The sequence below is a fragment of the Bos indicus genome, chromosome 27, assembly GCF_029378745.1.
Source record: "Bos indicus isolate NIAB-ARS_2022 breed Sahiwal x Tharparkar chromosome 27, NIAB-ARS_B.indTharparkar_mat_pri_1.0, whole genome shotgun sequence".
NCBI lineage: Eukaryota > Metazoa > Chordata > Mammalia > Artiodactyla > Bovidae > Bos > Bos indicus.
In genome coordinates, this window is record NC_091786.1 from 34,110,346 (window position 1) to 34,136,879 (window position 26,534).

Here is a 26,534-nt window from a genome sequence, read left to right on the forward strand (position 1 = left end):
TGGGAGGGAGGCTCAAGAGGGAGGGGCTATATGTATACTTATAGCTGATTCATGTTGTTGTATGGCGGAAACCAACACACCATTGTAAAGCAATTATCCTCCAATTAAAAACAAATGGGAAAAAAAAAAAAAATTCAGGTGCTGGGGGAATCCTGCCCAGCTCTCTTCCCCTGAGAGTGGATGGATCACCCAGGACCACCGGGTCACCGTCTCAGATCTGGACTGTTGCCAGTGCTCAAGAGTTCCCTGGCTCTGTGCTGCCCTCTGATCGGCTGTCTGTGGTTCTAGAACCTGCAGTTCTCTGGGATGCTATGCCTCGGGCCTCCTTGCCAGGGTCTCTGGGGTCCACCTCTGAGGCTCTTCCCACCCTGCCCAGGGCAGCCTCCTGAGCCTCTCTGACCCCCTGCACTGTCAGGATGCTCTCTGTGCTACAGCCTTCTTCGAGTCTGGATTACAAATAGAACTTGTGGTCCCTGCTCGGGATTCTTTACATTTTCCCTGGAAGCAGAGGTTTCAGCTGGCTGGCAGATGCCTAAAAAAGGAGAGACTTGCTGTGACATAGCAATAGTTCAGAACACCGTACTTCAGTTGTTAGCTTTAGCCCTTAATTTGTGTTAATGGCCAGACAGCCATCTTCTCTAAAAGCTAAATCTTTTTGTAAGCTGTAAAATGGTAGAGTGAGCATTTATTACTATGTGCCAGGCACTATTTATTCTAAAGACTTCTTTGGGTTTTTTTTTTTTTTTGAGTATATGCATGATTTTGGGCTTCCCTGGTGGCTCAGATGTAAAGAATCCATCTGTAATACAGGGGACCTAGGTTTGATCCCTGGGTCGAGAAGATGCTCTGGAGAAGGGAATGGCTATCCACTGCAGTATTCTTGCCTGGAGAATTCCATCGACAGAGGAGCCTGGCGGGCTACATGTAGACCATGGGGTCACAAAGGGTCAGACACAACTGAGCAACTGACATGTAAATACATGATTTTATTGCATAATAGTTTGTAGACACTTTGGATACAAGTACTCTAGGATCTTTTCCAACAGTAACAGAAAAATGTTTTTATTGTCTTTGCCTCACTCTCAGACTTATGCTTTTATTTTTTGTTTAAATTTTATTGGCATATAATTAATTTATAATGTTGTGTTAGTTTCAGGTGTATAGCAAAGTGAGTCAGTTTTATGTATATACACATGTATCCACTCTTTTTTAAGATTCTTCTTTCATACAGGGTCGTTGGGTTTTCTTTTCATTCTGACAGGTCTAGTTGGCAGGCATCACTGTCCTCATTCTAAAGGTGGGATGGGTGAGGCAGAGAGGGGAGGAAGTTTGCCTGTGGTTATGTCATAAAGTGGCTGAGCCGGGATCCTAATCCTGGCTATCTGACACCAGCTCCCCTGCTATTATGGCTGAGGCAGTCACCTTAGTGTTGCTTGGGAGGAAGGAGAGCTTGCAAACGTGAGTCTCTTATTGAGAAAAAGAAGCCAGGGCACTCTCAGGGCTGGGAGGTCCTAGAGGGCATGTGCTTGTCTGGCTTTTGATCCCCAGTGTCCAGTATTTGATAAATGTGAGCTCATTGAATGAATGAATGAATGAAAGAGGCTGTTAAAGAGATGCCTTTGTGAAATGGAGAGTGTCCAACATTGCTCTCCTGGGACTGTGACAAGAGCCTGTACCACGTGAAAGTTCTGCAGAGTGAGATGAAGCAGAGAGCAGGGGGTCAGAAAGAGAGGGGTGGAAGGTGATCCCCAAGAGCAAAGCTGGGTAAGGTTGGTCTTTCCCTATGGAGAGGGACACTGGGGACCGTGTGTCGTCACTGAACGTCTTAAGTTTATAGGGAAAAGGAGACACCTGCTATAAGAGTTTCGGTATTTAACAAGCTGGTTTTTTTCTGAAGCCAAGTCTCTGATCTTAAACTCAAGCCTGCTTAAACCCCTTGGAAGTCTCTGTTTTGACTACCACTGCTACCAGTATCACCAGCTGCAGTTACATTCACTGAGTGGGTGTGGTATACCAGCCATTGTGCAAAATGCTTTGCATGTTATCTCGTTAAGGTCCTCTCAGTAATCCTGGGACGTGGGAAATCCAGCATTTCCTCTTCAAGGTGCAGAGATGGTCAGCAGCTTTGTTCAAGGTCGTGCAGGTGGTAAACACAGAGCCAGGTCTGTCTCACGCCAGTGTTTACCCTCTTCACCTTTTTAAACAATATTAATTTGGCTGCATGAGATCTTTCAGTCGCGGCATGCAGGCTCTGAGTTGTGGCGTGCAGGATCTAGTTCCCTGCCCAGGGATAGAACCCAGGCCCTCTGCGTTGGGAGCTCAGAGTTTTAACCACTGGACCACCAAGGACCATCACTGGTCCCTGTATTCTTCACCTTTGTCTGCCTCTTTCCTCCTGATACATGTGCTCAACCCTATGCTGATGTGGAGGAGATGACGTGGAGGGGAATTCAGAGAGGTCTTTGCCACCAGAAAACTTTAGATTTAGTTGGCAAGATGAAAACAGCATACATAAAACTACAGTGGTAAAAATGCCAGTCCGTCTTTACAACAAGGTAGCATGTCATCGGACTTCCCTGGTGACTCAGACAGTAAAGAATCTGCCTGCAATGAAGGAGACCTGGATTCCATTGCTGGTTAGGAAGATCCCCTGGAGAAGAGAATGGCAACCCACTCCAGTATTCTTGCCTGGAGAATTCCATGGACAGAGGAGCCTGGCGAGCTATATAGTCCATGGAGTCGCAGAGAGTCTGACACAACTGAGTTACTAACACGCACACACACACACACACACACACCATGTCATTAAAGTGAACAGCCCAGATGCCACTAGTTTGGGTGCAGGAGGAGGAGTTGCAGTTTTCCTCTGTGCTGCTGGTCCAGGGAAGATGGAGGGCCTGGAGGTGGAGTCTCGGATGGAACGTTCCCAGGCCTGGGAGACGAGAGATCAAGGATCAGGTTCTGACTCTGGCCCTGAGGTGTTTTGTATGTTAGGTGAGTCATCATGGGCCCTTTGGGTGATCCTTAACCCGGCCTTTCGCCCTTCCATTTCCTAAGGGACTGAGACTAGAGTGGGATCTTTGAAATTCAGCATCATTATTTATCACATATTTGCTAAATATGTCCCATATGCCAGGCACCAGCCTAGATGCTGACGCTGCAACAGCACCTAAGACAGAGTCTGGGCCTTTTGTGCAGCTTGCACTGTAGGTGAGGAGACAGAGGATTAGATAAAATTGAGGCAGGGAGAAAACTTCTGGGCCCCCCTTCATGGAGGGGTGACTTAGATCCAGGTCTGCAAGGATGAGTGAGGTTAGAGTTGTAATCGCTACAGGTGATTCACATTTGTTGTGCATTTTGCTGGTTGAAGGGTTTGCACTTAACAGTAGCCTGGAGTGCTGCAGTCCATGGGGTCGCAAAGAGTCAGACACGACTTACTTAGCAACTGAACAGCAACAATCTCATTATAGAGCAGGGGTGGCACCCAGGAGGAAAGGCGAGCTTGCCTGCTTCAAGGGCGTTCAGGGTTCTGAGTTCCCCAGAAGACCAGGACTCACCGAAGCTAGGATTCGTGGCAAGCTCTTTATTAAGAAGAGAGCTGGCAACAGGACAGGGAAGGGGAGGGAGCAGATGAGGGCCCGTGCTCCCGCAGAAGTTGGCAAACGATGGGCTTAGCCTTATGCTCTGGGGGACTCGAAGTTGTCCCAAGGAGGCTGGCTTCAGCACCCTCCAGAGTGGACTGTCAGGGTTCCGGCCCTCTGCAGGTGGACGGAATGAGTTCAGTAGCTGAGGATAGCCCTCAGATGCAAAACAGAGATAGGAGGCCATTGCCGCATCTGCTGGGGAGGATTGGTCGTGGGTGTGTGTTCGGCGGTTATGTGTGCCAGACCAGGTACAGCCTTGAGTGCCTGATAAAGAGTCTGGAATCTGTGTGCTGAAGTATGCAATCAAGTTGCTTTTAACTCCAGACAGAGGTGGCACCAAACAGGTAGAGGATGAAACCCATTAGCTCTAAAGGACCCTATAAATGGAAAGTTTCAATATTATTGATTATGGCCCCTGACTTGGTTCATGCATTTAAAAATCAATCTGCTGACAACATCCAGGACACAGATAATGCCTGAATAGGGACAGACATTGGCTGGATTTCCTGTCAAACATTACAGTGAAGTCATGGCAGGTTATTTTACTTTAATGTTGATCCCTATCATGACAGAAAAGGAGAAATTCCTTCGTTAGGCTGCTCTACTCTGTTACCGACTGATGTTTCAGTTGCATGGCAACACTTACATTCCGCTCTTGTGATGCCCATTTGGATAAGTAATTGCGAGACTAAATTATATGGCCCTAAACAAAGGATAAATCGAAGCATGAAAAGAGTATTATTGCACGTAGACAGTTGTTCTTGTCAGATTTACTCCATAGATTGTGTTTTCTCTCTTTTGCCAAAAAATAGGCAGATGCTCTGAAGCCTGGTAGGCTGCAGTCCATGGGGTCGCACAGAGTCGGACACGACTGAAGCGACTTAGCAGCAGCAGCAGCTCTTATTTTCCAAAGGCCATGATGTGAATTGTGGATCACCATAGTATCCAAAAAGATGACCTCTCTCCTGGTAACTCTTGGACCCTGATAAAAGCCCTTTGCTTTTTTTTTTTGAAGCTGAAAGCAATTCTTTCCTTTGAAAGGGACGGAGAGCTTTAGCTGTATTGACATAAAGATGGATATTTGGCAGCATTTTAGTAGAAGGAATACCGAAGAGTGGTAGAAAATGATATTAACATATCCTATGGCATGGACAATAATTTTGTCTTAAAGGCTAGGCAGAAATTGCCATATTTAAAAACTTGTGCTTTCTGTATCAGAGTCCTCCTTGAGCAAAATTTCGCTGAAATCCAACAATATTCAAAAGATTTGGGGGGAGTATACTACTTTATTAACATTTAATTTCTTTACCGAGAGTTCAAGTATGTACTCACCTTATGTTCAGATTTTTGAAATGAAGGTGAAATGGAGCAACAGCTTTAAGGTTGCCGTGTGTTGAACGCCGCATAGCATACTCACCAAGGACGCGATCTAGGGGAGTGCTGTGACTATGCATTTAGGAGCCCAAGTACAGGGAACAGCCCTGGAATCTGAGGAAAAATGCACCATTCAAGACTGAACAGAGGCCCTTCGTTGCTAACAGAATCTCCCCTTGACTTCAGACTTGACACAAACCGAGGGAGTCTGTCAGGGTACAAACCCCACTGGATCCAGGACGAGCAGTAACAGGACAGATTGGTTCATGCCAGTTCAGATTGAGGGGGCCAGTCTGAAGCAGGCAGGGGTGGCCGGAGGCTGGGAAACGTTGCAGTTCAAGTCCAGGAACGGTATATGGGAACAGCCGTTCTTCTGAGCATTGCTGATTTCAAACAAGTTCCGAACAACGTTTAAAAGATTTTGGGGAAATTCGCTGGCTGTCCGGTGGTTAGGACTCAGTGCTTTCACTGCTGTGGGCCCGGGTTTGATCCCTGGTAGGGGAACTAGGGTCCCTCCAGGGATTTTATGTGGCTTGGCCAAAGACTTTTGCATGATATGCTGAACCTATGAAAATGCCAAGAACCAGGAAAATAACTTGCTTTTAAAAATGGCCAGTATACACACATGGTATATAATTCAAAATCTGGGGGAACTGATTTAGTGACCAGTCTTTCCCTCCCACTCCTGGATCCCAGTCACGTGGCCCCCTAACCAGAGGCGGCCAGTGTTTCCACGTTCTTGTGTGTCTGTCCAGAAATATTCTCAGCATATAACTTTCTTGGTGTAACTTTCACACTGCATAGCATACTCACCAAGGACGCAATCTAGGGGAGTGCTGTAACTATGCACTTAGGAGCCCATGTACAGGGAACAGAGTGTTTTTTAGGGGACAGAGTGTTTGTAATGCATGGATTTTATGTAATTGGTATATTAACTATCCATGTAAACACATGATTTCAAGGGTTAAGTGGAATTTCTGGCATGCTTTTGTCCATTCTGGGTTAGAGTAAGAATGCAGAATTCCTTTGGGAAAAAAAATTCCCCAAAGAAGATTTCAAGCAACAGATCTCACTTTTTTTTTTCCCCACCAAAATGCAAATTCTGCTTAGGGTAAATTATTAAGAAATTGATGTTTTAAGAATTAAAATAGTGTAGGGACTTTTTGAGACTTAGCATAGAATACTGTAAGTGCTCTATGTGCTTTCTTTGGTAATGTTAGTCATTTAGAAAGCTTCTTGTTTTTATAACAAGATGTGCTTTGTTTAAATTAAAAAGAAGTAAAAACTAAGAAGCACTTTGGGACAATTGTGTTAGTCGTTTGCATTGAATTCAGTTCAGTCGCTCAGGTGTGTCCGACTCTTTGCAACCCCATGGACTGCAGCACGCCAGGCTTCCCTGTCCATCACCAACTCCCGAAGCTTGCTAAAACTCATGCCCATCCAGTCAGTGATGCCATCCAACCATCTCATCCTCTGTCGTCCCCTTTTCCTCCCGCCCTCAATCTTTCCCAGCATCAGGGTCTTTTCAAACGAGTCAGCTCTTTGCATCAGGTGGCCAAAGTATTGGAGTTTCAGCTTCAGCATCAGTCCTTCCAATGAATATTCAGGACTGATTTCCTTTAGGGTGGACTGATTGGATCTCCTTGCTGTCCAAGGGACTCTCAAGAGTCTCCTCCAACACCACAGTTGAAAATCATCAATTCTTCGGTGCTCAGCTTTCTTTATAGTTCAACTCTCATGTCCATACATGACTACTGGAAAAACCATAGCCTTGACTAGATGGACCTTTGTTGGCAAAGTAATATCTCTGTTTTTTAATATACTGTCTAGGTTGGTCATAGCTTTTCTTCCAAGGAGCAAGCGTCTTTTAATTTCATGGCTGCAGCCACCATCTGCAGTGATTTTGGAGCCCCCCAAAATAAAGTCTGTCACCGTTTCCATGGTTTCCCCATCTATTTGCCATGAAGTAATGGGACCGGATGCCATGATCTTAGTTTTCTGAATGTTGAGTTTTAAGCCAACTTTTTCACTCTCTTCTTTCACCTTCATCAAGAGGCTCTTTAGTTCCTCTTCGCTTTCTGCCATAAGGGTGGTGTTATCTATGTATCTGAGGTTATTAATGTTTCTCCCTGCAATCTTGATTCCAACTTGTGCTTCGTCCAGCCCAGCATTTTGCATGATATACTCTGCCTATAAGTTAAATAAGCAGGGTGACAATATACAGCCGATACACTCCTTTCCCTATTTAGAACCAGTCTGTTGTTCCATGTCCAGTTCTAACTGTTGCTTCTTGACCTGCATACAGATTTCTCAGGAGGCAGGTCAGGTGGTCTGGTATTCCCATCTCTTTAAGAATTTTCCACAGTTTGTTGTGATCCACACAGTCAAAGGCTTTGGCGTGGCCAATAAAGCAGAAGTAGATGTTTTCCTGGAATTCTCTTGCTTTTTCCATGATCCAGCAGATGTTGGCAATTTGATCTCTGGTTCCAAAGAATGTTCAAACTACTGCACAGTTGCGCTCATCTCACATGCTAGCAAAGTAGTTTGTATTACTGCTTATTAAAATCCAAGCAACTGAAGAGACAAGCCAAGAAGCTTAATAGAGGTTTTACTAATGTAGAACCGTGGTGATGATTATTCTTAGTTTTCTTAAAATTTGTTTTTGGTTATATTGTTGTCAGGCTTTGCTTTAGGTTGGAACCTTCAGCGTTCGTTTCGTGTATCTGTTGTATACATCTATTTTTATATAGTTGTTTTGTATAGTATGTTTATTTATATACAAACAAATATATTTTTTATTATTTTTAAAAATGCCTCTAACACAAAGCAGGTGATTTCGCATTTGTGAGAAGTTCTGAGTATCAGATTCTGCTTCAGAATCCATTGTGTTAGTTATATCAGCCAAGCCAGGACAACTTGATGAACTCATTAAGCTGTGTGTGAGGAAAAAACATCCCCTTTTCTGAGCCTCTGTTACCTCTAGCTCTGACATTGTTGCTGTGCAGATAAATGAATAGGAGAGTGCTCTGACAAACTCTAAAGTACTACTTTAGAGATGCTACTTGTTCAGGTTTGTTCTGCCAGTAACGTCAGGAGGTACAGGGAAGTGGGAGGGCCTGGGATTGAGGATAACAGTGAGGAATTTGTTCTAGCCCTTCCCACGGTATCTGCAGGGGTTGGTGTGGGGGGAACAGAGAGGAGGGGTCAGATCTGAAGCCTGTCTGAAGCAAGTCGGTGGCAGGCTTGGTGACTGACCCAAGGGTGAAGTAGAATAGTCAGCGGTGTGTTACCTGGTTGACTGGGAGAGAATGTGGAGTGGCTGATGGATGTGAGGAAGTTGGGAAGAGAACCATTTAGAAGGGGGAGGGGATGTGATGATGGAGTTTGAGGCAAATGGGCTGGAGGCTGAGTTGAGCAAAGGGACAAGGAGACGGCTTGTTGAACTGAAGATTTTGGCACCATGTCTATGGCCATCAGTTGGTGTCTTGGAGCTTAAACGTGTCCAGGGGATTAAATAGAGCCCAGGCCTTCGACCAAGTCTGAGGTCACTATCACCAGCCTTGGAAGAGGGAAGTGAGGAGCTGGGGGTTGTGGTGGCCAAGAGACTGACACTTCATGACGTCCATCCTGGCTGAACCGGGGCTGGCGTGTGTCCACTAGAAAGAGACAGCCAGATAAGAGCATGAAAGCCTTACCCCAGTGCAGCCATTTACGACACGATTGATTTTTTTATTTTATTTTTATTTTTACTATTTTTTAAAATTCAAATTACTTATTTTTAAATGGAGTAAATTTAAATTTACTTATTTTTAAACCAATATTGTGTTGGTTTCTGCCATATATTAACATGAATCAGCCATAGGTGTGCATATGTCCCCTCCCTTTAGGACTGACTTTTTAAAAATGCTTATTTGGTTGCACTGGGTCTCAGCTATGACATGTGGGATCTAGTTCCCTGACCAGGGATCAAACCTGGGCCCCCTGCATTGGGAGCTCACAATCTTAGCCACTGGACTGCCAGGGAAATCCCAGGATTGACTTTTCTTGAAGGGAAAGATTGAATGCATATTTAACCTGGAGAATGGAGAGAGGAGCTTTTCACCTTTCCTCACAGCGTTCTCATTTGGGCTTCCCTGGTGGCTCAGATGGTAAAGAATCCGCCTGCAATGCAGGAGATGCAGTTTGATCCCCGGGTCGGGAAGATCCCCTGGAGGAGGGCATGGCAACCCACTCCAGTGTTCTTGCCTGGAGAATCCCATGGACAGAGGAGCCTGGTGGGCTACAGTCCATGCGGTTACAAAGAGTCGGACACGACTGAGTATCTAAGTCAAATTGGTACCAGCAGCTGGAACTCCCGAGTGAGGGGAAGACATGTGTTGCTCTCAGAGCATCTGGTAAAGCATCGCCCATCCACCTACCCACCCAGAGCTTGGGAGTATCTTGCTTACTTGCCTTTGGGTCATTCTCATGCCAGGCCAAGGCTGGGATGTGGACAGAGGGCGTTAGGGTCTCCCCCTCCCTCCGTTCCCATCACACCACCCTGCTTACTTAGCAAGTCTTGCTGTTCTGAGTGTCTGTGTCTGGCCTTGACTGCTGGTGGTTCGAGTTGTGGTTTTAGTCCATGGGCGGCCTTGGTGGCTCGTGCCCCGGCTGTGGAATTCCATGTCCACCCCTTCCTCCTCCCTAGGTAATCTTGGGCCAGCTGGTCCTGTCTGCCAGGCACCCGGGAAGCACAGAATAGAAGGCGAGACGGGCCAGCCTCTCCTTCCCCCTGCTCACTCTCTGAATGCTGGTCTTTTGGAGTTTGGCATCCAAGAGCCAGTTTGACTAGTTCCTGCCCTGCCCAGTTTGGGCAACTGTGTAGGGCCTCTTGGTGTAACCCTGCTGGTCCTGCTCTTGTGTTTACCTTTCGGTGATAATCAACTTGTAGATGCTGAGCAGGTCCTGGTTGATGTGAAGAACTGCCTCATGGGAGGTGACCGGTATAAAGGATGGTTCATGGGATTTGAGAACCAGGCAGGGTTGGGTTAGAGTCCTCACGAGACTACTCAGTACTTGTGTGACTTGGTTAGCAACTTGCGTCACCTGCTCCGTCCTGAGTTTCCTCATCTGTGAAATGGGGTTGTCAGGGTGAAGTGGAGTGACCTTGCGCAGCAAGCCTGGTGCATAACAGACTCAAAATATTTGTCAGTTTCGCTTTCCTTTCTTTGGCTGTGCTTGACCCCAGGAGTAAGGGGCTCTGTCTGTCTGTCTTCACTTGACTCCTTGGGGAAGTCTTTTTCCCAAGGTGAGGCTTGGAGGGCTCCTGGTGAATGACCAGGCAGCTGCAGAACCTTCTAGCGCTGACGTTCCCTGAATTTAGGAATCTGGAGATGGGTCTTCTGGTTGTTTCTGTGTTCCCATTACTCTCACTAGAGGATGGGGACATTTTTCTCTTTTGAGAAGAATCAGCATTGCTTCTAGAAAAAAAGGCTCCCCCAGGAGGTACGCCCCATCTCTGTGGGCACTTCCATTCCTTCCTTGGTGTTCAGCTTCCTGCTTCCCACTTTCCGTAGTGGGCGCTCCCTTTGGGACCTTGGTGGCAGGAGAACCCTTGAGCAGAGAGCAAGGGTTGGCAGTGTCTTCATGAAACCATCTGGCTTCGATAGGAATGTGCCCTGTGCCCTACATTGTTCCAGAAAATTCAGAAGCCCCAGAAATGTACAGGCTGCTCCTGACTCCCAGACACCGAGCGGAGCCCTGGGATCTCCCCCCAACTCCACTCTGTCCTTGGCCTCGGTTTCTTCCTCTTCCCTCTTGGAGCTGCTGCAGCCACAGGGTGACTCTCTGGGCCGAAGCTGGGTGTGGCCTCTCTCCCCAGCTGCCTGGGCTCCAGCGCAGAGTCAGCAGGCTGGGTGGCGTCTGCAGCAGGGGTGGGGGTGGGGAGGAGTGGGGGGGGGGCACTCAGACCTGGCTGTGCGAGCTTAGAAACCTGTCACTGCCAGGGCCCCTACCCTTTATGTTAAAACCCTGGGAGGAAGAACAGGCATTGAAGTGAAAGTTGCTCAGTCATGTCTGACTCTTTGTGACCCCCTGGACTATACAGTCCATAGGATTCTCCAGGCCTGAACACCAGAGTGGGTAGCCTCACCCTTCTCCAGGGGATCTTCCCAACCCAGGGATCAAACCCAGGTCTCTCACATGACAGGCGGATTCTTTGCCAGCTGAAGACTGACAAGAAGACTCTACTCTTGTCCTCAGTGTGCTTAAAATCTAGCAAAAAGAGACGTAAAGGCATAGTAAAATACCCTCCAGTATAAAACTCAGGGCTGGGGGATTCCCTGGTGGTCCAGCGGTTAATTCGGTGCATTCACTGCCAGGGGCACGGGTTCTATCTCTGATTGAGGATCTAAGATCCCTCAAGCCACCAGGTATGGCCAAAAAAAAAAAAAAAAAATCCAGGGCTAGATTTTGTCCTGTAAACCAGTTGTTCTCAAACTTGGGCCCATTGAGGGATCACTTGGGGACATTTAAAAAATGTGCATGTTCTGGGAATTCCCTTGATAGTCTAGTGGGCTGTCACTGCTGAGGGCCCAGGGTTCAGTTACTGGCTGAGGAACCAAAATCCAACAAGCCATGTGGCAAACAACTCCAGCACGTTCTGACTGCCTTCCAGTTGATTTTGATTCAGTGTTTTTCGGGTGGGTCTTTTAAAACAAGCTCCCCAGGAGAGGGTGATGTGCATGCATTCAGGGAGGGGGCGGGCAGGCTACTGTCAGATGATGCTGGGATGTGCTGCAATTCGGCTTCGTGAAGGCGGGGCCTCCCGTCCGTCCCCTGGAGGAGATGGTACGTCCCTAGGTGGGCTCTGACACCCGGCCCTCCCCAGTTGCAGGCTCCCAGCGTTCCTGCCCGGACATCTGGCTGTTTAGCTCAAGCAGCTGGCACAGTCCTCCCGGACCTGGAAGTGTCCGGCCTGGAGCTGCCACTCTGGCATCGAGCTGTCACCATTCAGGTCCGGCGATCGGAGTGGACACCACACCGTTAGTTTGGATCAAGCCTCAGTGATCCTGGGTGATCCTCTTTTCCCCCCGTCACTCACTTCCCCCTGGGTGAGGAGCACAGTTGGGGGTGGAGCGGGGGAACTGCATTTTCAGACATGCGTCAGATTTTCCTGGCCTCTGGTGGTGCAGGGAGGTGCCTGTGATCCTAGGAGCAGGCAGGCAGAGGGAGGACCATGGTGAGGGGCTGGGGACACCTCTACCCTGGGCTTGCTGGGCTGGGAGAATGACTGTGTCCTCTTCAAAGCCAGAGAGCTGAGAGCAGCCGGGGCTGAGGGTGGACCGCCCTCCCTCCGGAGGGTGGAGGGGAGATGAAGTCGTTGCAGTGGGATGGGTTCATATCTGGCAGGACGTGTGGGTTTGTGTCTTGAGTGGCTCCTCAAATCCCACTTGATCGCTCGTAATTCCAGCTAGGGCTCTGGAGGCCTCCAGCTGTGGTCTGGGGTGAGGAGACTGAGTTGGGCAAGAACGGCTCCAAGACTTGGCGTCTGCGTCTGGTAATTAGCGCCGCTGGTCGGGGATGGAAGCTGCCCTGGGCTGGGCGCTGCTGTTTACCCTTATGTAACTCTCACAACCAGCCCAGGAAACAGGGCTGATGAGCCCCATCTTCTAGGTAGAGGAACTTGCCTGCGGGCCTAGGACAGTGATGTCTAAGCTAGAATTCCAGCCACTTAAGTTAGACATGGCAATATGCTGCTTCTAGGGCTTCGGGGTGGAAGTCAGGAGAAGCCGAGCCAGGTGTGTGACCTCAGGCAGGTCCCCTCAACACACGACTCACTTCCCTCAAGTACACAACAGGGGCTGGGGGTGGGCCAGGGGGCCAGTGTCCACGGTGGCTGGTGGCGGTGTGTCCCCGGGGCTGTGCAGATGCAGCCAGCTGTGGGCAGCCTCTCCCTGCAGAGCTGTCTGTCTTGGGTGGTTCACAGCCTTCTCAGAGGCACTGTCAGCTGCTCACTGGCCTTTTGGGGTGCTGTGTTTCCTTTTTGGAATCGGATTTAGGGGGTATAGATTTCCCTGGTGGCTCAGACGGTAAAGAATCTGCCTGCAATGTGGGAGATCTGAGCTCGATCCCTGGGTGGGGAAGATCCCCTGGAGGAGGGCACGGCTATCCACTCCAGTATTCTTGCCCGGAGAATCCCATGGACAAAGGAACCTGGAGAGGCTACAGTCCATGGTGTTGCAGAGTCAGGCATGACTGAGCGACTAACACTTAGAGGTACTAGGCCTATCTGTGGTTACCCAACAGAGAGTTTTCTTTTAAAAAAACCAACCAAACAATGCAGTCATTATGTAGTTTAAAAAATGTGTAAATCCAGTCGTCCATATTCAAAATGCTGATTCAGATACTCAAGGGCAGCTTTTAGACTTATGGCCTCGTTTGCAAAAGAGAGGAGATGTCCTTTCTGGATCTCTTTCTCTAAATTTCTAGGGCTCTGAGAATCCTTTTATCGTGGTTTTATCTCCATCCATTTTCTTATGAGTAGGAAGCTTCACACACTGCCTTACTTCAAGTGATGCCTGTGAATTTAGGTTGTTGCACTTGGAAGGACTCTTCCCTGCTATCTAAGATATTTCTTAAGGGCAGGCTCCTGGAATGACAAGTCATCCCACTGTTGACCCTTTAGGAAATTTACTAGATAGTGAAGGACCGGGAAGCCTGGCGTGCTGCTGTCCATGGGGTTGCAAAGAGTCGGACATGACTGAGTGACTGAACAATGATCTGCAGCCATTATTCTAGAGTTGCCTTTGTTTATTGCTTAGAGATGACCCCAGGTCTTCAAAATAGGGGCTCCCAGGTTATTCTTTGAGGCTTACGGCAATAGTTTAAGAGGTCACCAGGAGCTCAGGTCCCGTGGGAGTGGATTCACCAAGTTATATGTGAGAAACTGTCCAGCTGTGATTTCTAACCACGGCCGTTTCTTTGGTACGCTCCCACCCCTCCCTGTGTTTTCATCCCTTCATTTCTGACAGTGGAGCAGTTAGAGAGCCAAGAGACTGTGTCAGGGTAGAATGTTGCCAGACAAGGTGCCTGTGAGTTTCTTGATGTTGCATTTATTTTTTTTATACTGTACAGATACCATTCTATTTTAGTACTCATACCTGCCCTTTGAAATAGACTGAAGATACATGTTTTTATTTCCTTTTTTCCCCCTATATTGTGTTACTCTGTACCATATTTATTAAGAAGAGAATTTGAAGTGTCATCAAACAAGATAAAGCCAACAGGGATATCAGAGCAGTCAGGACAATATGTATTTTATTTTATATATATATATATATATATAAAAACTAGCTAACACTTGTTCAGAGTCATAAAGATGACTATATAACTCTAAACAGGGACAATCCCCAGTGTTTTTTAATATTTATTTACTTTATTTATCTGGCTGTGCCGGCTCTTAGCTGCGGCACTAGAGAGCTTTAGTTGTGGCACGCAGGGTCTTTTTCTTCTTTAGTTGTGGCACGTGGGATGGCTCGAAAGACCCCTGGATTGGGAGCATGGAGTCTTAGCCACCAGGGAAGTTCCTGCAAGTGGTCTTGTCTATTAACTCATCCTTAGAACTGTCTGGTGAGGTAGGTACTATTATGATCCCTGTTTTTACAGAAGGGAAAACTGAGGCTTAGAGATGAAGGAACTTATTCACAAAGTGGTGGAGCCCCCACTTTTAACCACTGTACTAGAATACATCTCTGAAATAAATGAGGCTAAGGGAAATGTTAAGTCCACATACCGTGGCAAGAATTATCACTGTGGTGAGGTGAAGAAAGGTAAGTGACTAGAGAACAAACTTATGGGGAGATGGTGGGGGAGGGAATAGTTAGGGAGTTTGGGATGGACATGTACACACTGCTGTATTTAAAATGCATAACCAACAAGGACCTACTGTATAGCACAGGAAATTCTGCTCAATATTCTGTAACAACTTCATTGGGAAAAGAATTTGAAAAAGAATAGATACATGTACAATTGAAGGGCTTAGGGCTTCCCAGGTGATCCTAGTGGTAAAGAACCTGCCTACCAATGCAGGAGATGGTAAGAGATATGGGTTTGATCCCTGGGTTGAGAAGATCCCCTGGAGTAGGAAATGGCAACCCGCTCCAGTATTCCTGGAGAATCCCATGGACAGAGGAGCTTGGCAGGCTACAGCCCTTGAGGTTGCAAAGAGTTGGACACGACTGAAGGGACAGCACGCACGTCTGTATAATTGAATCACTTTGTTGTACACCTGAAACGAATACAACATTGTTCATCAGCTGTACTCCAAAATAAAATCAAAAGCTAAAAAAAAAAGTAAGTGACTAGTCAAGATTGCAAAGCCAGAAAGTGGCATCAACAGAATGAGACTCTCAGCCTTCCGTAGTCCTGTATCCACTGCCTCGCATAGCATCCTTCTTCAAATGCAAAACCCATGTCTTTCAGAACCTGGCAATTGGGGCAGGAGCTGTCGGATCTTTGCAGCTGACCTACATCTCGAAGGTAATGTCGGCCTGGAGCTCTGGGACTTCATGGTTTGTAAGTAGGTATAGTATCTAAACTAGAGGAAGCACACACCTTGGGCAGCAGCTCCTGGGGGTGTTGCTGGGCTATGATGTGCTCCCCATGTGCCCGTGGAAGCCTTTAACTGACCGGGGCCGGGTGGCCTGTGGCAGCAGGTTCTTGGAGGGTGGTCTTGCAGCCTCTCACTTCTGGGACCCCTCAGTCAGTGATACTGCCATCTCCTGCAAAGGTGGGATGGGAGGTGGGTGGGCAAAGACTGGGACGTGATCTTTTTTTTTAACTGGGACCAAAAGGAACACAACCACAACAGCAAAAAACCCAGTGACTGTAAAGGATTCTCTCAAAGTGTATGGTTTGACTGGCATGGCTCAGAAAGCGTTGGGGCGGCACTGAAAGCTTATCCATGGGCGGGACCGGATCACTGTGGAGGGGAGCCTGGGAGGGCCCCAACCACTCAGCAGCCAGAGAACAGCTGAACGGGCTGGCAGGCCAGCCGACAGCCCATCCCCTGGTCCAGTCTGCACAGAAGAGGCGAGAGCAACCCCTCTTCTGGGCTGAGACCTGGGTGGGGCCTGGGGGGCTCCAAGTGGATGGTGCCCACTCGTAGCTGCTGAATTCAGCTTTGTGTAGTGGCTCCTCCTTGGAGCAGGCACCGGCGCTGACCTGTGATGCAGCAGTGATAAAAAAAAAGGCCGGGGGATTTAGAGCCTTGCTAGAAAGAGGAACTGTTTGTCCAGCAAGGAGAGCCAAGTGGCCCCCAGCCAGCACCGAGGTTCTGGAAGGCCCTCACTCAGCCCTCTTGGGGACCTCGGCTTCCTTGTCCACATTCTCCCCTCCTCAGGGGATGGGGCTCTGATCTGAGTGGCTCCTGTCCATCTCATAATAAGCTTTGGGGGTCCTTGGGCAGCCCTCCCATCTCAGCTGGGCCAAAGGGGAAGGCAACTGCAGGGGTTGCAGGTGGGAGTCCAGCAGAGGAGACTGGGTGCAGGGCAGTGTTTGGGAGCCTTAGAGCGAGGAGGGAAGGACCGGGAGAGGGGAAGGGCTTAGGAAAGCAGGCAATTTGCATGCTTTGTGGTCAGAATGTGGCTGGCTCCCGGAGGCCCCTCCGGCCAGGGCCCTGGGCCCTCCCCTCTCCTGTCCTGTCCTGTCCTGTCTTGCTGTGAGCTCATTAGGTCATTTCACTAGGAGGTTGGAAGAGAGAGAATTCAGAGAGCAGGGAGCAGAGAACCCCAAGATTAATGAAACTCTAAACCATCTCCCATTTGAGAGGGTTTTTTTTTTTTTTTCTCCGTCCTGATGGGAGAAGAGGGACTACAGTCTCTTGCAGAATCGTGATTTATAAATGCAGCTCGGATGAGGGTTTCTCGAATTCTCGGCTTGGGAGGCTGCTTCCTTTAGCAGGAGGGACCTGCCTTGTACCCTCTGTGGAGGGGAGAGGCAGGCGGGGATGGGTTTTGCAAAACGCACAGCTGCCAATGGGTCAGGTTTCTCGGAGAGGAGAGCCTTGAACTGCTTGCTGCCTGACCCAGTGCCAGAAAGCAGGGGTTTTCCCAGAAAAAAAAAAAAAAAAACATTTAGCCTGTGCTGGTATCAAATTCGGCATTCCAGGTTATTTCTTGTTAACCCCTAGGTGTCCCGTCCCCGAGGAACCTGTTGCACCAGCAGCGGCAGCCTGGCCGTAGTGCGTGTGGCCTCCGCTAAGGGTGCTCGTCCTTGTGGGCTGGTGTTGGGAACATCCATCTTCAGAGAGGCTAACACAGAGGAAGCTTCTGCAGTTGATGTCGCAGCAGCAGGGCCAGTTCTCAGGCCAACTAGAAAAAGATGGATGCTGGCCTTTGACTCCACCCACCTCCCTGCTTTGTTTGCGGGTCCTCCTCTTCCACACAGCCAGCTCCACCTCTGTTAATGGGAGTCCTGGCCTGACCCTTGAGGCCAACCAAACTGAAACGTGGGAGTCAGGAGCAGAGAAAGCTTTACTGCAAGGCCATGCAAGGAGATGAGGTGGCTCACGGCCTTCAGGAGTCTCAAGCTCCCTGAAGGGTTTCAGCAAAGCGTTATTAAGGGCAGATGAGAGGGTTGAGGGCCTCAGGGTGCACGTTTCTCTGACGGGCTGATGGTGTTGTGGGAATTCATGTTAGTGGTCGACCTCGGGCTTCAGGAGACATGGGACCACGTACTCAAGGTCATCTAGTCCTTCCTCCGTTTGCTGCTGCTTGTTGGGGGGATGGGGTTCACATCTGCAAAACAACTCAGGAAATTTTCATCAGATACTATTATCTGGGTACCTCAGAGGGGAGCTCAAGCAGAGGATACAGGGAGGGGGGTGGGGGCGGGGAGGCTTTGTCTGCGGAAGGCCCCATAGGGTCCTGTTCACTTACACTTTCAGCTTGGGGCCTGGCTCTCTGTTAATTGCAACAAAGACCTTCCTGGAACAGGGCTCACTCCTGGCTTTTGACGGGCAGGGGTGGGCAGGGTCATGGATCCTTAGGAAAGTCTGATGAGAAGCGTGGATTCATGTCCTGGGTAAATCACGTGTGTGTGCACACACCCTCATTTCTCCTGTGCCTCCAGGGCTCACTGACCCCTGGAAGCTGGTTCAGAGGCTCCAGCTTCGAGCCTGCTATGATTCTGGGTGGGTGAGTGCCTCTTCCCCGGGTCCTTGATGCTGCCTCGTGGGGCAGGGTCTCCCTGGGCAGCACCGAGGCTCCAAGGCCTTTGGCTGCTGCTGCTGCTGCTGCTGTTGCTGGAGGGGCCCCAGCTCTACTTCCGGCTCAGGGGAGCCAGGGTGGGGCGGGCTCGCAGTGCCCCGGTGCCCCATGGCTTTGCTGCTCCTGTGGTCTGTGCAGGATCTGATAAGAGCGAGTTCCTGAGCGTCTGTTGGGCTGGGGGGGCAGGGGGCGGCCTCGCCTGTGTCACTCTGCGGGTGACCTGTGCTCCGTCCCTGCCTCACCTCCCCTGCCCCCCGACCTCTCCCTGCCTCCTCACCTAGGACCCACCGATCAACCACTGCTGTGCAGCGACTTACTTGTGGCCAGAGTCAGCCCATCCACCGCGCCACTTCTTCAAGAGCCTTTCTGCTCCTTCACCACGTGTGAAGGAGCTGCATGGGCTGGCCTAGTCAGCAGCAGGTGGTGTGGTGGGGGCAGTGGTGCTATCCCTCCCAGGAGGTGGGGGTCCTGCCCCCCATCACTGGGATCTGGGGGGAGGCCAGAGCTATACTCCTCCAGAGTGAGTGAGACCCCCCTCTCAGCCCCCACCTTGGCCTTTCTTTCTGAGGGCATAGCAGCCAATAGATGGGACTTGCTTTGTTGTTGTTGTTGTTGTTTTTGGCCACACCAAGGCATGTGGAATCTTAGTTCTCCAACCAGGGATCAAACCCATGCCCCCTGTATTGGAAGCCTGGAGTCTTAACCACTGGACCACCAGGGAAGTCCCTGTATTTTCTTCGTCATTCCAGGACTGTAAGAAGGAGTGTAGTTGCTTCCCCTCTGGCTTTGCCACTCTTGGGGCTGATCAGAGATGTTGAGGGTCTTACCCTTGCTAAACAACCCATCAGGGTTGACCTAGAAGTAGCGTCCTGTTAATTCAGCAAGAGCTGCTTGGCCAGGTAATCCTTCTGTGGTCACCACGAAGCAGATTACAGGTGTGCAGGCGTGTAATCACACGTACTCCCAACTGAACACTGGATAAACATGTAAAAGCAAATGGAAAGCCAAGTGATCTCTTTGAAAGCTTTGACTTCCGGTAATGAGTGCGTTTCCCTCGGATGGGCTGGTAATAAGCTGTGGTCAGAGTGGACTGTTTGTCTCCCAGCCGGGGTGAAAGTGTGAGGAAGGCATGGAGGGCCAAGGTAGTTCTGCGAGGGTCAGGGTCATACAGGAACCAAGGGCGGGGCACACAGGAGCTCTGAGCTTGAGGACCTGCAAGAACACGGGTGCTGAGGGAGGAAGCCCGTGCGTCACCGACAGATCAGAACATCAGATGCAAACAGGAGGGAAACACACAGTGTGGCTCAGGTTGAACTCTGGGGTCTGCATCCCAGGAGAACAAGATGGCACGGGGGGCCAGGGCTTGTTCGCAGGGCTCTGGCGCACAGATGCTAAATAGGCAAGGGGATTTTCATCCTCTTTGAAGGCAGATATGCGGGCTCACCTTTGTCTAAATCTTCATCATCTGGGAGATGATTTAAAGACTTTCTTAGGCTCTCTAGCGTACACCTCACATCATGGTAAACATCAGAATGACTCCACTTCCCTCATTGACTTTAATTGTTTGGCTGTGAGATATTTGAAAGGATTTTCATCATTTTCCTTTTTGAAATGATTTGACTGTGAGTAACTCAATTTATGATTGGCTTTAATTTCTCAGCTATCGTCTTGCACATCCAGGGATTCTCGTGAACCAAGAAAATCAAAGCTGCTGATTATTTTTGAATGTTGTGCGGTTTTTGTGAATGTTTAATTAGAATGTGAATGAAGTTGGCTTAATGCGACATCTTGTAGGCATGTTGATGAGGTTGGTGTAACGTCATATAGACATTCAGTTGAATAGTTATTACTATTGAGTGTGCCATATTCATTTTATGTGTTGGAGGCCAGGTCTCATACATGTTTTGGGGCCCGGAGAAGCTCACAAGGTCCTTAGCATTTTGTCCGTCATGCCAAGCATGAAAAGTGAAAGTTAGTCACACAGTCATGTCCAACTCTTTACGATCCCATGGACTGTAGCCCACCAGGCTCCTCTGTCCATGGAATTCTCCAGGCAAGAGTACTGGAGTGGGTTGCCATTTCCTTCTCCAGGGAATCTTCCCAACCCAGGGATCAATCCTGGGTCTCCTGCATTGCAGGCAGATTCTTTACCATCTGAGCTACTAGGGAAGCCCCTCATGCCCAGCATAGCATGGCTTGCATTGGTACGTGGAGTGGGTGTAAACAGCCTCTCCTTGGTTGAGCAGCTTCTGCATGATAAGGTGGGTTAAGTGCTTCACCTGGGCTGTCACATTTAATCCTCTCCAAGGCCCTGTGAGAGCATGATTTATTATTACTGTTTGATGGACTAGGAAATGGTGAGACAGCTGGGACACCTGGGATGGGGGCCCTGGTGCTCTGGCACCAAAGCCCAGGCTGTGCCGCCTGTCCTTCCTTTGATCTTTTATAGGCTGCCACCTCGGTTCCCATCTTGAGTGTTCTGGGCAGTATTAATTTGGGTTGTTGAGAAATCTGGGCCAGGTCTGTAGAAAGAACTTAGAGCCAAGAGGGAGAATTCAGTCACCCTGGTGTGTCAGCTTGGTGTGTCAGTCACAATCAGATCCTGAGCCACTGTGAGCCATGATGAGACCTTAATTTTTTTTTTTTTTTAATGTTGGGTCTTTCCCTCTTGTTTTTATTTTATTTTATTTGCCTGCACTCGGGTCCTTTAGTTGTGGCAGGGCAGGATTTTTTCCAGGTGGCTCAGTAGTCAAGAATCCACCTGCCAATGCAGGAGACACAGGAGACATGGGATCGATCCCTGGGTTGGGAAGATCCCCTGGAAGAGGAAATGGCAACCCATTCCAGTATTCTTGTCTGGGAAATCTCATGGACAGAGGAGCCTGGTGGGCTACAGTCCAAGGGGTCGAAAAGAGTCGGACACGACTGGGCACACGCACACTATAGGAACTCTCAGTTGTGAGTTCATTTGGGATCTAGTTCCCCGACTAGGGGTGGAACCTGGGTCCCATGCATTAGGAGTGCAGGGTCTTAGCTACTGGATCACCAGGAAAGTCCTAAAACCTTAATTTTGACTCCAAAGTTTTCTTTAGCTCTTGGCTTCTAATGAGCTTCCTGTTAAAGCTAGAACCACTCCAGGAGCCCCTGGGCGAGAGCAAGTTGGACAATGCCCCAGAAATGTGGGAATGGTGTGCATGAGTGGATGATAGCCACATGTGAATATTGGTTCCCAGCCTCGGTCCTGGGGGAAGGGGCTGTCCCCTTAGAAATCCCAGGACCAGTGGTGGAGGCCTGCTCCAGGGAGGTTCAGCCTTCATCAAGGGCAGTCATCTAATTCCATATGATGGAATATGCTTTCCTTTCCTTGTTCAGTGTATTTGAACTCAAATGAGACGGGCTCACAACAGTCACAGAATCAGAACATACATGTGGGGCAGGCTTGAAAAGGCAGGATGACACAGCAGGAGGTAGAAAAAGTCCCGCTTTCTTATGCCCTTGCCTTCAATATGGGATGTGCCCTGATCCCGTCAGCTGCTCTCTGGGCAGGTGGGAAGTGCTTATTTTCATGGTGAAGCAGTCAGGGTAAAGATAAGGGAAATTGATCTGTGTGTCTCAGTGCAGTGAGTGACCCACCTTTCTGTGGGCTCTGTTTGAAATCTGGGTATTTGTGACAATTCCACCTCTGATTCACAGAACTGTTTAGGGGAGGAGGTTTGGTGGTTGGGAGAGGAGTAGGGTCTCGCTAATGTGAAAGGTACATATATTTGTGGTCCAAAGAGAATTTTCTCAGCACTTAGTGGCTTGTGAGCATTTTTGAAGATTCAACACAGACATCAAGATAGCGGTTATCTCTGAGGGGTGGGGCTGGGATTCTATCTACCAGAGAGGGGCACAGAGGGCTTCTAAGAAATAGGATCGATAGTGGGTGATTTCTTAATCTGGATGATGAGTGCAAGGTTTCCACTCAGCCATTAGTTTTTAAAATGCTCTCATATGTTTTTGTATACTCTTCTTTTTGTATCGAGTCCCCTAATGTATAAAGTTTTGAAGGAAAAAACAACACAGCTTTACAACACTGTTGGAAACACACTCACGTTTCTTTTCTTTTTTCATCTGATTTAGGTGAGCATAGCCACCCCAAAGCAGAAACCCAAAACTCCGTTTTGCTTCGGTAAGTCCTGAGCAGAGGATGGGTTTTCTGAACACTCCTCCAGCAGCTTCCTCTTTTGCGTGGAGACGGTCCTGTGATCGATCACATGTGACTTGTACCGTGTGTGTGTGAGGGACCGCTGTCCCAGCCATATCCCTGGGTGTCACATGATCTTCCTTTCCCTGGTCTCCCTGCGAAGATTGTTAATAACATAAGATGGAGGCACAGGCGCCCATGATGTCTCAGTTCTCCTGGCTCTCTGCAGGGCAGGGTGCCAGGTATCTACCGGAAGTCTTAAGGAACCTTTAACTCAGAGCAGAGGAATGGTACAGAGACTTGAGGGAACTAGGGAATGTTCTACTGAAAGTCTTACTGCCAATGAATGATGGCTGGGGGTGCCCCAGGAAGCAGAGCCGCTCAGTGGATGCAGGTCACTGAAGCATCAGTATTTAACTGGCTTCTACTGCCTTGTCGGTGCTGTACTAAGTGCTATGAGCAGAAGCTAACAAATAGCTTCTGTTTTATGTCTGGGGTGTAAGCGCCGCTAAGGCAGGGATGCTCCCCGGCTTTGTCACTGGTATATCCCCAGCACTTAGCGTGTGCTTCCTGGCACAAAGCAGTTGCTCAGTAAATATTCTCTGAAGGAATGAGGGGATGAACTCACCCGATGCTCACCTCCTCCAGTTCTAGCTTATTTTTGCCAGGAGAGTAACATGGTCATTTAAGCTGTCCTCTTTTCCCACTCAGGTTGGTTCAAACTTCTTTGCACACTTTCTCCCACTTCCTTCAACTATCATTGCCAAGCTCAAAAATCGGACTCTCAGATTTTGTGGTCAGCAGATCTAAAAAGAAAAAAAAAAAAAGAAGAAGAAGAAGAACCCAGAAGTAAATTGTTGACCTCATAGAGTGCTGGGGAAGGACCAGGTTGAAAATGGGGTCTCAAAGTCACCGACTTGAACCCAGGCAACCTTAGTTCCATGTCTCAACCACAGACAAGACCCCTAACCCGGGTCAGTTCAGCTAGTGGAAACCAGGAGCATGGGGGCCAAGCTTGCATGTGTATTATCATGACTGTCCAGCGTTCAGCACCTTGGAAAAGCTGTCCAGGCGTGTGTCTGGTGGATGGTGAATGAGCCGCCTTTCTGCACAGCAGCACACCAAGGCCATTAGTGTTGTCTTGTGGCCAATGGAGTAATAATCCACATTTTTTTTTGAGATTGAGAGTGCTCTGCTTCCCAGATACTCCCAGGTGACTTTGCACCATGCGGAACATCTTGGTCTCTTTGGCGGGAATCCTCTGCCCTGCTACACCAAACATCTTAGTTCTGGTGTGTGTGTTCTGACCTGGATTCTTCTCTCTTCGTCCCATACCTTTTGCAGTCATCAACGCCCTCTCGCAGAGGTATTTTCTTCAAGCCAACGACCAGAAAGATCTGAAGGACTGGGTGGAAGCCTTGAACCAAGCCAGCAAAATCACCGTACGTATGATCCTTCTCCTTTCCGGTGAGAGTCTTTCTGCAGTTGGCACGTTTCGGGTGGGGAGTGGCCCGGATGGCGACGGGGACTTTCTCAGGACCCGTTCCGGACCGGTTCCCCTACTTCTTCGTACACCTTGGCCAACTAGCCGCAAGTTGAGCTGAGAGCCTGAGTCTGAATCAGGTTCGAGGGGAAGTTTATGGGGTGTCCCCGCTGTGCTTCCTGGGAGGGCTCCCAGGCGGTCGTGGTTTGGGTCATTCTGGGATGCTGATTCAGAATGTGGTGGGATTGGAAAATGGAGTGCTGACTCTGAGAAACAGATTAGAGGAAACTCACATGAGGGGGGAAGTCGGAACTTTTTCCTGGCTTGGGGGAGACTCTTCTGACTTTAAGAGGCCACCTGGGGACCAGTCCAGGCCGTCCACTGACCTGTCCTGGGAAATCCTAACATTTATAAGCACCAGTTTGCTGGCTGTTCTATGAGGACTCTTGTTTTCCTTGACTTGGCTAAGGAAGAACTCCTTTCTTCTTCCTTAGAAATACAGAAAAAGAAAGGGAGGTGGGTTGGAATAAGGAGAAGGGAAAACTGTTTCAGGGAAAAAAACTAGACCTTTAACCAATAATATAGGCCAACTTCTGGCATGTAAGCCACACTTTGCTGAAAAGCTTGATTTTCTGATATCTTCAGAAGTGCTAGCATTCTAGTGACTTCCAGTAAAAATCAGTATGTGCTGGGGAAGATTATTCTCCCCAGTACCTCAGGGTTCCCGTGAATAATTTCATAGAAGAAACCTGTACACTTATCCAGCACTTGTGATGCTGCCTCTGAGCAGAGTACAATTCAGTCATCGATGTGGTTTTGCTTGTTGGCTCATTTTTCTGATAAACCTTGGTAAGGCAGTGAAAAGAGAGGGGAATGGTGGGGGTCTGTGAAGGGGGGTAACTGCTAACTCAGGCACGTCTGCTACCCACACGCTGTGTGTGTCTGCAGAATGCTGACTTTATTAAAGGTTTTCTTTGTTCATGTTGGAGTCTTCACCCTTCTGGGTCTTCCACACTGTGGGGAGTTTCTTTCAGTGTCTAATATTTTCTTCTCATTCAGTGTTCTCTCTCTCTCTTTTTTTTTTTTAAGTTTTTTTTGTTTTTTTTTTTTGATGTGGATGATTTTTAAAAGTCTTTATTGAATTTGTTATAGTATTGCTCCTGTTTTATGTTTTGGTTCTTTGGCTGCAAGGCATGTGGGATCTTAGCTTGGGAAGCTAAGATCCAGTCGTACCCCCTGCATTGGAAGGTGAGGTCTTAAGCACTGAACCACCAGGGAAGACCCCAGGGTGTCCTCTCTTGGACCTGCCTGCTGAACTGGACTACACAGACTGGGAGGCAGCGGGGGGCCTCTTTTTCCTGCTTTTGTGCCTTGAGCGTGGAGTTGCTCCAAGCGGCTAGTTCCACGCCCTCTTTCTGCCTGCTGGGATGGCCCAGCCTCTGCAGGGCTCCATAACCTCTAGGGTCCCCCTGACTTGCCTCTGCTCTATTTATACCTCTCTTCACTCCTCCTGCCAAAGATCCTGTGGGACAGAAGGAAGACGAGGGGTACCTGACTTCCTCATTACGGGCAAATTTCTCTTAGTGCACCTCGTGTGCAAAGTGAAGCATCTTGGGGACAGGGGATGCAGAGATGAAAGACACAGACCCTGTGTCCAGCGGGGCTTCCTCACTGGCCACACTGTTCACCCTTCACATCACTCCTGTGAGGCGGCTGCTTTCACTGCCATTTTTATGATGAGGAAAACGGAAATCAGAGTCTTGCCCTAAGTCTGCTAAGTCTCTTCAGTAGTGTCCGACTCTGTGCAACCCCATAGACAGTAGGCAGCCCACCAGGCTCCCCCGTCCCTGGGATTCTCCAGGCAAGAACACTGGAGTGGGTTTCCATTTTCTTCTCCAATGCATGAAAGTGAAAAGTGAAAGTGAAGTCGTTCAGTCGTGTCCGACTCTTCACGACCCCATGGACTGCAGCCTACCAGGCTCCTCCATCCATGGGATTTTCCAGGCAAGAGTTCTGGAGTGGGTTGCCATTGCCCTAAGTCTGGAGTTTGCTAAATGACAGAGCTGAGATTCAAGCCTAGGACCTTCTGACTTCTGAGACCTGGAAGGGTTTATAAAAATATGAAAAACAAGCAGCAGATGTAAAAGAAGTTAGATGACATACCACTTTCACATTCATGGCTTCTTGTTAGCCTCATGAAAACCTCAAGTAGGGAGGGCAGGAGTGATCATCTGGTTTATAAACGAGGCAGTGGAAATGTCTGGAGATCAGAGTGACCCGCCCAGGTTCAGGAGCCAGTAACCACAGATCACTGGTCACTGAGTGCTAGGTCACTGAGTCCTTATGATTGAAGATAACGGTCAGCATATGGTATTCAGCCAAAAGTGCAGACGCCAAGGGGGAAAGGGGTGGAGTGAATTGGGAGACTGGGATTGACATGTACACTACCATGTATAAAATAGATAACTAATGAGAACCTACTGTATAGCACAGGGGGCTCTATTCAGTGCCCTGCGGTGACCTAAATAGGGAGGAAATGCAATAAAGAGGAGATATCTGTGTACAGATAGCTGACTCACTTTGCCGTACAGCAGAAACTA

The 26,534-nt window shown here is 48.8% G+C and overlaps 1 protein-coding gene across 5 annotated transcripts in view; it reads left to right on the forward strand.

The window, feature by feature from the left end:
- The window catches only part of PLEKHA2 (pleckstrin homology domain containing A2), an 80,542-nt gene that overhangs the window by 33,204 nt on the left and 20,804 nt on the right, over window positions 1-26,534 (forward strand). For 4 of the 5 annotated variants that reach the window (XM_070781453.1, XM_070781450.1, XM_070781452.1 and 1 more), the window contains 3 exons: window positions 15,480-15,536; window positions 22,388-22,436; window positions 23,796-23,893. In XM_070781453.1, coding sequence (XP_070637554.1) covers window positions 15,480-15,536; window positions 22,388-22,436; window positions 23,796-23,893 — 204 coding nt within the window. Of the gene's footprint in view, window positions 1-37; window positions 4,613-15,479; window positions 15,537-22,387; window positions 22,437-23,795; window positions 23,894-26,534 lie in introns of those variants that run through there. The other variant, XM_070781455.1, reaches the window with a different exon arrangement.